The sequence below is a fragment of the Nasonia vitripennis genome, chromosome 5 (assembly GCF_009193385.2).
Source record: "Nasonia vitripennis strain AsymCx chromosome 5, Nvit_psr_1.1, whole genome shotgun sequence".
Lineage (NCBI taxonomy): Eukaryota > Metazoa > Arthropoda > Insecta > Hymenoptera > Pteromalidae > Nasonia > Nasonia vitripennis.
This window is the reverse complement of record NC_045761.1, coordinates 10011637-10026363: the sequence shown is the minus strand read 5'-3', so window position 1 is coordinate 10026363 and position 14727 is coordinate 10011637. Positions and strand designations below refer to the sequence as shown.

Below are 14727 nucleotides of genomic sequence, written 5' to 3'. Positions count from 1 at the left end.
TTATATGCGCTATCATCTTTGTCATTATTCAGAGATAATTTCAAAATACTGCCGAATCATGAGTTCATTCAAGTCGTGCACGGGTGACATACAAGCGCATTTGGAAATTGAGCAAGATCTTTTACATCGCTTCAATTTGCAACGTAATGGTACACGTGTTTTCGTTGAATCAATTTAGAGATTTTATTCTCATGTGTGGATAGAAGCTCTTTATATATGTGTAAGAGTATAGTTTGTTTATTTTAGGTCTTTTAGATGATTTATTATTTTATTCTATTTTTCGATCAAATTTGCAAAAACACTTTAGTTATTGGTAAATAAGATCAAGATAGCTCGGATATATAGCAGCCAAAGATAATTCTTGACAGATTAACTTTGTTGCACATAATAAAATATTTCAGTGACACAAACTACACAAAGCATTCCGACATGATCCTCGTAATATAATTTGTTTTTGCAAAAGTTAGACACTATTCCGAAAAACAGGGTATCAAGTAAATGCTCGCTTGCGTAAATATTCAAACAATCTGATGATCTCGTACTTGCGCACTGTGTAACTTAATCACATCAAAATAAATTAGACAGCTCCCATTGCTAGTAAAAACCGACCGACAACCACTACATAAATAAAAAATGCTGCATCACTTAAAAAATCTTATCCACTCTCCGAATCAAACTCCGATCCATCATCAGAAAAATCTGATCCACAACGCAGCGAATCATCGGGAATCGAAGCGCAGAAAAAATTCACCGACAATGTATCGACCGATAAGCCTTGACAGTCAACAGTAGCAGGCACTGCCACAAAAACCTCGCGACGTGAGACGTGTACACATGCACACACACATACACACACGCACACACACACACACACATCCGTACATATCTGTCTGCCTGCGGAAGCCGGTCACTGGCGCCCTCCTCGGCTCTTTTCTCCACACGGTACAGTCGCACCGGCTACTCTTGCTCGCTTCTTATCTGTCCACCGCGCGTTCTCTCGTCGTCCGCAGAAGAAGGATAGCGTGATAGTTGTGTATGCGTATTATACACAGAGAAACGCGTGGCGCTGAAATTTTTCTGGCCGAGCAGCGCAGTGTGCATTGAACGCGCAGTCCACAGCGACAGCCGCGAGTAAGTACTTACACATCAGCGCCTGGCACATGTGCAGCCCACCGACGTCGACGTCAGCTGCAGCTTCAGAGGTAGGCTACTCTCATATTCGCATTCGCATATAGACCTATATTCACACGCAGACAACTAGCTCTATACTGTACACATGTGTACTACTCCAAAGCGCGCCTGCGTGTGTTATATAGTATGTATACATCGGGTGAGCCGACGGTGGATAATTTTCGATGTAGACCTACGCGCCGTGCGCGAGAGGAATTCCGCGTGAACTCGGACAGTCGCTACTGTTCCACTTGTTGATACAGGGCTGTTGCGCACGCTTTTTTTCGCTTTCTCTTTGATCATCGCAATTATTGTCATCGCTTATGGCTGTGCGGAGGTGTGTCTCGTGAGGTTTTACGACCCGACGTCTGCGATCTTGTTTATCATGTGATTTACAATCTGGTTTGTGTTAAAAAAAATTTTCTTCTTTTCAATAATATGCAGCGATTCGTTGCGTTTAAGCGCACGCGATCAAGTTAAACACTTGAATTATTTAGAGTGAAAGCTAGCAGCGTTGGAAATTCGAAAGCAAGCTAACACTGCAATTTTCCTTATCGAATTCCAGCGACAAAAGACTATTCCGTTCATCACAACCTAATCGCTGAGTACGCGCGCTCACAAGTGTGGAAACAATTCGTAAACATTATTGTATACTCGAGACCGACGCTTAATACGATTGTTGCATCGCAGGCGCGCGTAGATGCTCATTTCGTAACTTGTGTAAGAAACCAAGTTGTGTTGGCGCCGTTTTATTTTGTCTCCTGAACATATTGCTCTGACGACTCTTGGATTTGAAGAATTCCAAGTGTGTATCTTCCTTACGGTGTCGAGAGATGAGTTATTTCAAAAGTGTTGGAATAAATTTGGAGGTATATATTACTGCTTGTCTATTTACGTTTTCAAGTATGGTGATTTGAGCACGTCAAATAACTGGTCGAACGGAGCAGCGACGGTTATCAGTAGACCGATTACCGATAACTCGATTACACACGTAACACACGCGATAACTTTTTTGTGGGCCTTTAAATTGAATAGTGTACAAATAATTTGAGGGTAAAACAAATTCTCGGGCAGAAAACAAATGATAACGTTCAATATTGTGAAATATTGCGCGGAATGCACTCACTCGGACAATGCATACTTGGTTAGTTAATTACATAGCTCAGCATCAAACCGTTAAAATTCCATTGAAAATGGAACCAAATCACTTCTAAAAATTTTAAGTCTTATAAGTATAAAAAAAAAACTTCTAAAAATTTGTTCCTATCTCCACACGACACGTATATCATACTCGCTCAAGAGGAAAAACTACACTCAATTAACAGCCGCCTATACACTGAACATCTACAAACGCATTTTCAGTTTTTCTGCTCCGGCGGCGCACGTGTTCATTCGCAGCGTCGAGGTGATCCAGTAGTGAAAGAGGACAGAGGCCGCATCTATAAACAGCGAGTCTTCGAATCAATCTCGCTCTAATTTTCGCTTTCCAAGACCATTACAAAGTCACTCCGAAGAGTATACGTTTCTCGACAATTCGTCGGCTTGGTCGCAGATGACAAAGACGCTCGCAGAAAGTATTTTCGCGCGTCTGTGAACTCAAGCCTACGACGGCCAGCTTCACGCTCTCCCTAGTGTTTATTTTTGCACTCTCCCGCGCTAATACACGCACAAGTTGCTCGCACGCGAGAACGGAATAGCCTCGAAATTGGTGGATCGTTTATTTACTTACTGCAATGCTTTTTGAGCCTCGTAATCGACGGCAAGCGGTAGTGTTTTGCGCTGAAGAACTTTTATCGGGTTGTTAAAGTCGGCGTGTTGTTTTCACTGACTACGTCTATATGAGGGAGTTTCAAAAAGGAGAGTAAGAGAAGGATTACAAAGAGGGGACGACGGTCGTTTGTTTGAGTTTTCTCGACTTTTAATGAGCGTTTGCAGTTCACTTGCCAATTCATTATAGCGCGATGAGTCTTTTGAAAGCTCACAGAGATGCGCTAAATAACGAGCTGTTGATAAGACGCCGGTAAGAGGTGACGAGTTGAATTTACGTTTTGTCTCGGTGACCTTGGTTATGCGCGCAAACAGAGTTTGCCTCTTCGACTCATTAGTGAAAAATCTGATGATGCCGTGATCTAATTTTGAAGATAGCTACGATAAAACGTATGATTGAAACGAACGAATGAAAATAAGCTTTATTTAAATACCATAACTTTGGTGTCGAATCATTTAAAGCAAATTCAGTCAACAAAAATTGTCGAGTAAACGCGTTGTACATCCACGGGAGACTATATTAAACTGGCAAATGCTTTTATTGACTAGCGTAAAATTAATTTTGTTGCTCTTTAAACACTGCTGCAAAAGTCTCGATTCAGTGCGAAGATAAAAGACACTGTAAATACGCAGATTAGATATTTAACGTGAGAACCTCCTAGCGAGTACAAGTTTTAATTAAGAATTTTTTTGTCTTCTTTTCAAACCCACATTATTACGCAGCCTAGCTCAAAGTGAACTGTCCTTTTGTAGTTTTTTTATATATAATTAAGAATCGCAGAAAGAAGCTCAACCTAGTTTATGCTTTAAATTTTAAAATCGCAATAATTTAATAAATCGAATAAAATTGAAATCTCGTTACAGCACGACCGTAACCTCTAGGAACGTCCTGTGCCATGAGCGTAGTAAATTTCATCGTCGTCCCGACGAAAAACGCCATCAACGAGGCATTCAAAGGCAGAGAGCCATGGGAAATCGTCGGTATGACGTCCACGTCCGTCCTCGCGGCCGTCTGGCTCTACAATTTCGTCCACGACGACGACGAGAGTAAGCACTTTTATCCGACTTTGTTTGACATCACAACATTTCAAAATGCGAACTTATATAGCGAAACATTATGTTGTCATACGCCATCAACAGGTATTTTACGACGAGCAAGCCTCGCATTCCCAAAACGGTGCCCTCTCTTCTAAGGCTATTAATTATTTTCAAAGATAAATGAGGGTAAATTCTGTGAAAGCTTAATTAACGCAAATAGTTCAGCAAATGGACACACTGCGGGCGGTTCTCTCTGTAGCCTTTTGAAAATTAAAGGCGCCACGCGCTTTTTCACAAGCTTCCTATTATCAAGCGCCTGCATATGTCCGAGCGTGAAATACCCCTGAATAATTTCTCGCGCGTAGTTTTATCGAAAAATCATCGTGAGTATATCAAATGTTCTCGTTAAAAGTATAACAAAGCTCATCCTCATGTATTCTCTTTAGTGCTGCAGCGCATGGAAAAATGAAAATTCTCGTTCAAGATTTTTCGCAACTATTATTTCTCGGGCTCGAAAGGACAAAGGATAATTCTCCCACAGAGAAAATGGAAGCACTGCATCATATCTCCGTAGCGGACAGGTGTACGGCAGAAGAGAGAAAAATTACCTGCGCTTTTTTTACGACTCTTAATTATTTCCCAAAGATTAATGAGAAGCACGTGTCGGACCTTTGAGAAAAACGCGCTTAATGGTGCGTCACTTGCTCGTCGAACCTTTCTTCCCCATCTCAGTATAGAATGGGAGATACTCTCGCATCGATACAATGCACCAATACACCTACACGACGTGTGTATCTATATACTGTACAAGAAAGTAGAGCACTCTAACCATGGCTTCCGTTCCACGCAGGTATATATGAACGAGTGAGGAAGATGGCCATGCGACTACTGCGCTGCTGTCCCAAGATCCGCGACAAAATTGATGGCGAATTGAAAAAGCTGAACGAGGAGTTCGAGCGCGAGACGATTAATAGAACGAAGGGAGTACCCTACGTGACGAGTCTACCTGCTCAGGGTATCGATCGCGAGCAGATCATCAAACTCGTCGAACGTTCCGTTTATTTAGGTAAGGACATACCACGTACTTTCACGATACCATATTATGAATATTCACTATTTGGTTATGGGATGTCGTTAGACTTGTTTCTGATTCGCTTGTTTTCATATTGCAAATTTGCTACTGCTATTTGTTACGTACATATTTGTTATGGTGGCACATAAAAACTATGCCTTTTTTCGGTGTAAATATTCTAATGCAAACTTTCTGTTTAAAAGCAAACATTTTCTAAAACGTGCGTATTTAAAATTCTTCTTTATTGCATTTCACGTTTGGATTTTTACCTACATTTTTCAGGATAAATTTTTTATTTTGCCAATTTTATATGGGTTAGCACTCAGCGTGGAATGGAAATGTTAATCTCCTCCTACGTTTCCACACCAAGTGAGGGAATATAATTGCTTTTAAAATAGAATAGCACGTTTCCAAGAAAAACGCGAAACATGAAATCAAATGTTATATCAATGTTATATTTTCAATTGCAAAAACAATGAAAACTGCATTTCGGAATTATTCAACTTTTTCAATCACTAGAGCGAAATATTATTGCGCACAATAAACGTTTATAAATGAATTAATTTAATAAACTATATTTTAATCGTGGGAGGCAAGATTGTAGAGACCGTCACTTATTCGGTAGAGGGCGAGTTTTTGAATGTATCAATTGTTCCCCCATCTGCCTCCTTTAATAAAGTAGGTCAGACGAAAGAGCATTTAGTCTTCTTATGCAAATTTTTAAACAGCTATATGCACGTTATGCCTGAGAGTGAGCTCCTAATGCAAATTCAATTTTATTCTGGCTTCCTTCCCTTTTCTCTATTTCCGTGCGCTAGTAAGTCTTGTCAAGAAAAATTAACGCAACTGCATAATATTATTTAAATCTCTCGAATATCTGTTTTACTCTTTGCCGATAATAAACGGTACAATAGGATTGAAAACACCCTCATTTTTTCCTTAGAAATTCATTATACGCAGTATAATTTTGATCCGCGCGAAAAATCGATAGTCAAATTGAGATTTTAAATTGAATTCCCCCGTAGATTAGCATATTTTCAATATAATGCAGAAGGGATATGTTACATCGCGATTCCAACGTTTTAATCTCGTGAGCCCATAAAGCCCAAGCGGAACAGAAAACTCCGAGTATATCTCACAAAAGAAAGATAAAACTTAACTTGGCGCCTGATCCTCTCGGACTTTCTATCCCACGCGTGTACTACACAGCCATGAAATTTTCTAAATTGTCGCGTGGACTAATCGCATCTCCTTCGTGGTATCGCTCTATCCACCTGGAGAAAGACTTAAGAAGCCATGATTAGCCATCAAGCGACCGCACGGCAATCTCTTTTTACACTCATCCTCTTCAGACTACTACCTTCTATGAAACCCAATACCGCAAGCTCTTCTGCAGAAGTACCGCCGCAAAATCAGCGTACCCTCTTAGCGGCGAGTCAACGATAAGCCCGTGCATCTAACCGCGATAAAACATGTCCTCCCCACCATACTAACAAGCACACCCCGCTCACACACACACACAGGTAATTACGACTGGAAGAACGGCCGAGTGTCGGGCTGCGTGTACCGCAACGCCGAGTCGGGACTAAAGGACCTCGTGAAGGAGGTGTACAGTCTGGCCTCGCTGACCAATCCCCTTCACCCGGACGTCTTCCCCGGCGTCTGCAAGATGGAGGCTGAGGTGGTCAGGATAGCCTGCCGGTTGTTCGGCGGCGACGACAACTCCTGCGGCACCGTTAGTACAAGCCACTTATGAATTTCTCTCTATCTCTGCGCGGCTGAGCCTCTTATTGTTATGACGTTGTCGACGAGGATTTTTGTGCCCGGATTTATCGGAATTTCGCGGATTCTTCTTTGCCGCGAGATCAGCTACTACTGTTTCTTTCTCTTCTAAGAGGATTAGGCATAGTCCGCTGAGATGCAATTCTCGTTTGCAATTATGGATTATTCGAGCAGATAATTGTTTTAATCATTATACCCTTGCATACTAAACCTATAAATGAGGTTTAGAATAATATTTCTCACTCGGGCTTATAAAAAGCACATATTCCATATCGATTTCTACGCGCTATCATTCGATACACTTGAAACTTGAAATCTCCATTCCGCTCGTTAGAAAAGCCTTTATACACACTGCGGGCGCGAGTGATAACAAATTCTCTCTATCTTCCAGGCAATACGGTCACAGCCACAACTGTAAAAAAGCGGCCGCCTCTCGTGCATTCGGTTCCGCGCCGTCGAATAAACGCGGACGCAACCCCATATCCTGTGCAGTGCTATACTACTATTGCTATACGTGTACGAATATCTAAAGTGAAAATAAAAAGCGAGCGGGAATCGTAACTAACGCCGCTGCATACGTTAGCGTGGCGGATGTTGCGATGCCGCCGTATAAATTTCGTATACACGAGCTTGCATGTTTTCTAAGCCTAACTTACGTTGAATTTCCTGAACAGATGACTACTGGAGGCACGGAGTCGATCCTGCTGGCCTGCAAAGCCTTCCGCGACTACGCACGCGAGTACAAGGGCATAAAGAAACCCGAGATGGTGGTCCCGGTGACGGCTCACTCGGCCTTCGACAAAGCCGCCCAGTTCCTCAAGATTCGGATGCGCTTAGTGCCCGTCAACCCCGACAGTCTGACCGTCAGCATCGAGGGTATGAAGCGGGCGATCAACAGGAATACGGTGCTGGTAAGTTGACTCATCGGACAATACGCGTGCACCGTTGCACGAGCGAGACGACTTTGACATTGCGTTTACTGGAATGTGATCGATGCCGCGCGCTGACGATCGAACGACGGGAATCTTATTCTCTCGAGACAGTCCGTGATGGATGCGCTTTTACCTTCCGATTGAACCTAGATGAAAGAGACCCAGCAGTCAATAAGTTTACTCGATTATTCATTACGAGGCAGAGATTGTTTGTCAAACAAATATCGGAAGATTCTTTGAACCCGAGAGAAGATCAAAAAGTTCATCTTCGGAAAATTTTCTTCGAGTCTCGTTTGAAAATAAAATTCTATCACATAGAGTCGAAGGTGACGTACGACCGGACGACGCGAAAGCGGCAAACGAAGATACATTAACTGTACGTGATGCGCTTAGAATTTCGTATGTCTTTCGCAGGACATTCTCAGAAGGTATATATCTACCATACGTGCTCTTACCCGAGACACGTTGTCGCGGGGCTCTTTTATCAGCCATTGTCTCGTGGCTCTTTGAAATCACCCCCTCGCGCCGTTAATTTACAAAGATATCGAAATGAAAATTCCTTTTTAAAACGAAGGAAAAACATCATAGGCGAGTACAGAGATTTAAGTGGTACTTTATATTTTTATAACGAGCGTTGGATTTAACGGCGCTTCGTAAAAAAATAAACACGCAACTTACATCGGATGATATATCTATTCACTAGACTCTTTTACGACTCATAAATGTGTCGTGAAACATTACTAGTGCCTGCTGCACAGTCGCGGACTGAAACATAACGAAGAGGACTTGAGATACGTTGTTTGCTACATTACAACAAGAAAGAAAGAGATGCTTGTAAACTTGCTTTTTTTTCTATCAGCATTTATTCACAAAGTTGACGAAAAAGAAAAAGTAATTCGTAGTGCTTTTAGCTCCCACCTATAGAGCAGCTGAATTAAAAAAAACAACGTTATACGAGAAAAGTTCTTCCAAGCCGCTCCCACGAAAACTTTAAATTTGTTAGAATTCTTGAAGTTTCAACACTACAAATCTCAGACGCGATCATCCCATATTCAGCAAAGTTTGCGAAAATTCTCGACATACCCAACATAAGCAGACTAAAGATACAATGCACGCATGTTTCTCCAAAAGCTGGTCTGCTCGGCGCCAAACTTTCCCTACGGAACGATGGACAACATCGAGCGCATCTCGCGACTGGGTCTGGAGCACGACATCCCGGTACACGTGGACGCCTGTCTAGGCGGTTTCCTGGTCTGCTTCATGCGCCAGGCCGGTTACACGCTGCCGGACTTTGACTTCCGACTGTCGGGCGTCAGCAGCATCAGCGCCGACACTCACAAGTACGGCTACGCGCCCAAGGGGTCCTCGGTCATCCTTTACCGGCACAAGAAGTACCGTCATCACCAGTTCACCATCAGCACGGATTGGCCTGGCGGTATTTACGGATCGCCGACAGTCAATGGATCGAGGGCCGGCGGAATTATCGCCGCTTGCTGGGCCACCATGATGTACTTTGGAATGGAGGGTTATGTCAAGGCCACGAAGGATATAATCGATACCACGCAGTACATCGAAAGAGAGTGAGTACGACAGAAAGAATTATTCGTTTGAATTGAAAGAGAAACAACAACATGTGTTTTTATTAGTAGTAATTACAAAGTTATGTAGGGTATAAGTTTGCAAATGGAGATTCTTGTCAACTTTTGCATTTTCTCGCGTATTTACAACAGATTTTCATTAATGATTTAGATTCATAGAGACGTTTCTAATTATGATTTTCTCAAAAAAGGTAATCGAAAGTCGAGGTGTTTTACTGTTGCTTTTTCGAAGTCGCCAATAATGAGTAAAGTTATGTTCTGAAATAAGAATTTTTCACTCTCATTGTTTAGAATTAATTGCGAACAAAATTAATTTAATAACGGATTGTTCGTCTAATACTCATTGTATTCGGGATTGAATATCATTTACGAGGTAGGTATATTAATATCAAATCGAAAACAGGGCAAATCTATATAGCATCAAACATTCATAGATCTTTTTGCACACAGCGCGTTATCAATTAATCAAAATTAATTGCACAACGAATGACCAATCATTCAGCAAAATCTGGAACATTACGTAACTGCAGTCCACGTTATACTCTCTTATTTCGAAAGCAGTGTGTCATATCAGATTAATGTCATTTGGTAAAGTGAAATTACGCGACGATCAGTATATAAAATTGATGATTTGCAAATGTAATAACACAAAAAGCCGGAGCATCACCTTTTAATATCTGTGGTCGTGAAATGTGCAACGCAACGGTACATGCAAGATCAATTACCGGGCTAATTTACAATCAGCGATTTAATTGCATTGACAGAAAATGAAATGGTTGTAAATTACATTTCGTTGGATTCAAAACTTCGAGCTTGACGCGATTTACCCCGTCTATGGAAATTCATGAGATACATAACTTGTTTTGCTGTTAGGCTCGCGCATCTGCAGTGTAATGAGATTATGATTACGCTTCATAAAATACGGCGATTAAAGTCGCTTCGCGATAAAACAACGGAGGGAGGTGAGCGCGCTAATTGTGATGAAGACTCGGAGCTGTCTTAATTTTTTTTATTGGGAGCTTCATGCTTTTTACATCCCACTTTTAAGCGTTAATTGCAGTCGGTTATACTATGAATTTCACAGCTTACTCTATTTTTAGACTTTTCTGAATAAAGGTGAACGTCTTGTTTCTCTTTTAACAAATTCTAATATTCTAGTTCGATAAAACGAATCTTAAATCAAAGAAATAAAATCAGACTGAAATCTTTCTCTGGAAAATAGATTGCTTCCTTCAGGTTATGTCATTCCCATCGACGATCACACGCTCCTTATTTATCTCCACGGATCACGCTTTCCCTCCTTGTTTTTCTATATTTTTATAAATACACACACATACCCCACGAGTAGATACATACTTGCGTAAAACACCGCAGACTCCGGGGAATGAACAACATCTACGTGTTCGGGACGCCAATGACCTCGGTGATAGCCGTGGGCTCGCACGACTTCGAAATCTATCGGCTGTCCCAGGCGCTCAACGCTCGAGGCTGGAACCTCAACACGCTGCAGTTCCCCAGTGCCATCCACATCTGCGTGACCCACGTTCACACCGAGCCTGGAGTGGCCCAGCAGTTCGTCGACGACGTCAGGTTCGAGCTCGAGAAGATCATGCAGACACCCAAGGAGGAAGCCGAGGGCATTGTAAGTGTGCTATTCGCTTTTTCCTTCGACGCGAGTTTACTCAGAGAGTGCGACATCGCGCGTACGGAACTTAAAGTAGCTCTTCAACTATTCCAAATTACTGCTGTTAGCTCGGAACTGGCGCCTCTTTCTAGAAACTATCTTCATTCTGATTTCGAGTAGAGCACATGTTTATAGTGACTCTATAATTTTTGTATGTTACTTACAGGTATAGAGACCAAACGAAATTATTTTGGCTTGCTAAACAGTTAAACATGACGTTCCTATAAACACGATTAAAATAACGCGTAAATTTCACGTAACATACGCATCGCTTTGATTTCACCGTCCACTAAACGTTTTATCTTATTTTCCACTGGCACGACTTTTTGCGTGGGCAATGAATAGAAGAAGCAGAAAATGGAAAGCTTTCCTCGAATAAATTTCCGCAATATACTCTCACCGTCGCTACCCAGGAAGTATTTAAAAGAAAGCTCGCTAAAGAAGCAGTAGTTCAAAAGCACCGCCCCATCTGGGACATATGTACACAATAAAAGAGTTGTTCCACACGTGTGCCGCCACACAGGCCAGATATCGAACACGTCGAGAATTGCGCGGACTCTGAGTGGCTGTTCCGTTACTGAAGTTTAATTGCTCGCCGTATACAGAGAATCGTGGGCGCTTCCGACTCCTCTATATACCTCGCCGTCGTCATCGTCGCGCACTTCCACTTCGCTGAGATCCGAGAGTTCTTTGTTTACCGCGCGAATCGAGTTACCAGGTGCGGTTTCCTCGACTCTACCAAAGCGAAAGAGAGATGCGCTTTACACCTGGGCGATGCAGCTATCGATTACGCAAGCTCTCGGCGATATGCCGGCGAGAATCTAACTTGTTCGAAACGCCACTTCGAGCGCGAAAGAGCTTTTTTTATGATTTCCTTCATGTTTTACGAGTGGATGGGGCTGATTTTAGGGTGATTGCATTCGCAGTCGGACGACGGAATTTTCAATTTTTACGTTGCGCTGCGCACAGCTTTCACGAAAGGCTGATGCAGTTTGGTCGGGGATTAAATTTCGCGTCTGTTCTCGCCTCGCGACACGTAGTCAAATACCAAGAGAACAATCGGTGTGGCTGTGAATGAGGTCGTTGGACATTTTATTTGTTCCGTCCCCGAAGATGGAAAAGGCTCGGTTATTTGTTTTGGGAGTTGCGTGATGGCGAGAGTTTCTCACAGTCAACTTCATATTATCAATTTATGTGTTGTAGTACGCCCTCTACGGTTCGGCCCAGACCATACCTGATCGCAGCGTTGTGGGCGACATCACCAAGAGCTTCATTGACTCGATGTACTACACGCCTCCGTACGGTACCGAGACTCTGGATGTTCAGCTCGACGCCCGCCACCAGAACTCTGATTCCAAGGCCTCGCGAGACTGACGGAGCTGACACAACCGAGAGAATTCTTATTTCGTTTATTTTTTCTGCCGTCTACTTTTGCACTACTTTTTTGTTCGAGATTCTTAATAAAGGAGAAGTTTTTAAGAAAAGCTACTCACGGGGTGTGTCCAGTGGACTTTGTTAATTTCTGCCCTTGAGAGAAAATTCGATTCTTTTGTCAGCTATAGCCTGCTGCTGTCGCGTTAACTTTTGCAGAAGAATCAGAAGAAGAAGTGCGCTGATTCCGTGACGTGAGTCAGTTTCCAAGTAAGTACACGATGAAGTGTTTTGTTATTGGAATAATGATGTGTGCCGTATTATAGCTCTTGAGCTTTCGAGATATTTTATGATCCCTATTAATTTGCGCGTTTAAATCTGTTCAGCAGTGCATGCGGCGATGAATAAAGCGCGCGATGAAAAGCAAGAGAGAGGAAGAAGAGCTCGATAATACACTTCGTTGGTTCACTTCTTTTTACCAATTAAACAGCGCTAATGTTCAAAGCATGCTGAGGGACGAGTGCGCACAGAAAGAACATTTTTAAACGGATATTTAAACGCGAAAATGTATACTTTTGGTACTGATCTGATTGAAACTCTAGTATATCTATATAGGCAGACATAGACATAAAATCACGCGCGCAGTAGATTGTGAGCCTTCGCTTCTTATAGGAAAGAGGAGCTTTCAATTCGACGGCGGATACCGGTAAAGCCCCGCGGCTGTATTATTCAACGCGAAAGACAGCGACTCCGGTTCTTCATCCCATCAACGTGAGTATTACGAAACAAGAAAAATCGCGTCGTCGTCTTGATCGATCAACCACCGCTGTGAGAATAGTCGGAAAATCAGCGGTCATCATCGTTACATCTCTGTTTCGCTGATGATGCAGTCGAGCATAACGATCACTTACGCACGTGCCGAGAGACATCTCTCAGACTCTATACGTGAATAGCCGAGATGGGGGGGGGGGGATGCCTATTATATGCGCACTTTGATGTCATTTGGAAATCGAGAGGGATTTTCCGGTCGCGAGAAAAAAAGGGGAGAGCGCAGTGCAAGTTTAGCTTTTCGGCTCCATGAAACTGGAATGGTGATTTCGTTCTTGTTGTGTGCGTACATAAAAATACCTGGGTTCAGCTTGCGCGCACTTGGAGGCAATGTTGAGAACAACTATTGAAAGCTCTCGAACTCTTCGAGTTTGCGGTGACAAATTGAACTTGAGTCGTCTTACCAATCTCGAATGTTTTTACTTGTCCCGATAAAAAAGGCATAACATAAGGGCCTTTTTCCAGTCAGAATATGAAACAATAGAAACTTTTCCAACAAAAATTATCTCTAAAGCCTTGCTGGGGTTCGCTCGTATAAAGTCAAACAGGAGTACCGGCCGCAAAACGAAAATAGTGAGGATCCATCCAGCTGCGTTAACATCGCCGTCCTGATGCATCGCTTGCAAACGCTATACGACGAGCCGGGCACATATTATTATAAAGGTCAGGTCGTCGCGGAGGCGTCGTCCGCCTCAGCAAGTATCTCGGACATTTCTGTGCGGCCTCTGCGGCCACATATGGGAATGCCGGCTCGTTTGCTGCTCTGCCTCCCCTCCAGCTTTTTTCTGTAAGTACACCGAAAGTGCGGACGCATGAGTTTATAGGGCGAAGCGATAAGAGCGATAAGCCTGATATGAGGAGGATTGAAATTTAGAAAATTCCTCGGAAAAGGCCAAAGCCTCTATTTATGCCAACCGAGAGAGAGAGAGAGAGAGAGAGAGAGAGAGAGAGAGAGAGAGAGAGAGCTGTAGTTTGCTTTGAGTTTCTCGCTTATATATTTGCTTGCATAGTTCACTTTACCAAAAGTCTAGACACCGGGAGCTGAATGTCAGCCGTAGGCCAAATTCCTTCGGGTCAGTTCATTTTCTTCAATACATAGCTCATAAGCTACGACAGCTTGTTTAGATTATGAATCGGGTCGTTTTCGACTACGTGGATATTGTGTTGGCGACTAATTATCGATTTAAATTTTAATTTTGTTCGTAATTTTACTCCCGCGCTGTTAGGTCACGCGCTGCATAAATAATAATCGGATAAAATTCAGAATTAAGCCCATTACATTTGAATTAATTAAGTCAACAACTTAAAAATCGTATCATGATGACATACATTTTGAAACCAATATACTGTATCTACACGAACAGAATCACGACAAAAGCGTTTCTGAAGGAAACACTGCAATGCGTCCATAAAGAAATGAATAAATAATTTAGTTTACCTAATAACCACAGGGTCTGAAACAATGTACCTTGAAAAGCACACAAA

General features: G+C 42.5%; 1 protein-coding gene across 4 annotated transcripts; it reads left to right on the top strand.

Annotated features, from left to right (window-relative positions):
• The first annotated feature begins 946 nt into the window (after window positions 1-946).
• On the top strand, window positions 947-12531 carry LOC100124107 (sphingosine-1-phosphate lyase). 4 transcript variants are annotated; one of them, XM_032601181.1, is made up of 9 exons: window positions 952-1202; window positions 3802-3984; window positions 4422-4762; window positions 4826-5041; window positions 6571-6782; window positions 7504-7740; window positions 8893-9341; window positions 10734-11001; window positions 12247-12531. In XM_032601181.1, exons 3-9 carry the CDS (start codon window positions 4714-4716, stop codon window positions 12415-12417), a joined length of 1602 nt encoding a protein of 533 aa, XP_032457072.1. In that variant the 5' UTR covers window positions 952-1202; window positions 3802-3984; window positions 4422-4713; the 3' UTR covers window positions 12418-12531. The 4 variants fall into 4 exon arrangements, with proteins under 4 accessions (XP_001607959.1, XP_032457072.1, XP_003424566.1 ...); XM_032601180.1 differs by lacking the exons at window positions 952-1202; window positions 4422-4762 and adding exons at window positions 1376-1572; window positions 1736-2039; XM_001607909.6 differs by lacking the exon at window positions 4422-4762 and having other exon boundaries at window positions 947-1202.
• The last annotated feature ends 2196 nt before the right edge of the window (window positions 12532-14727 follow it).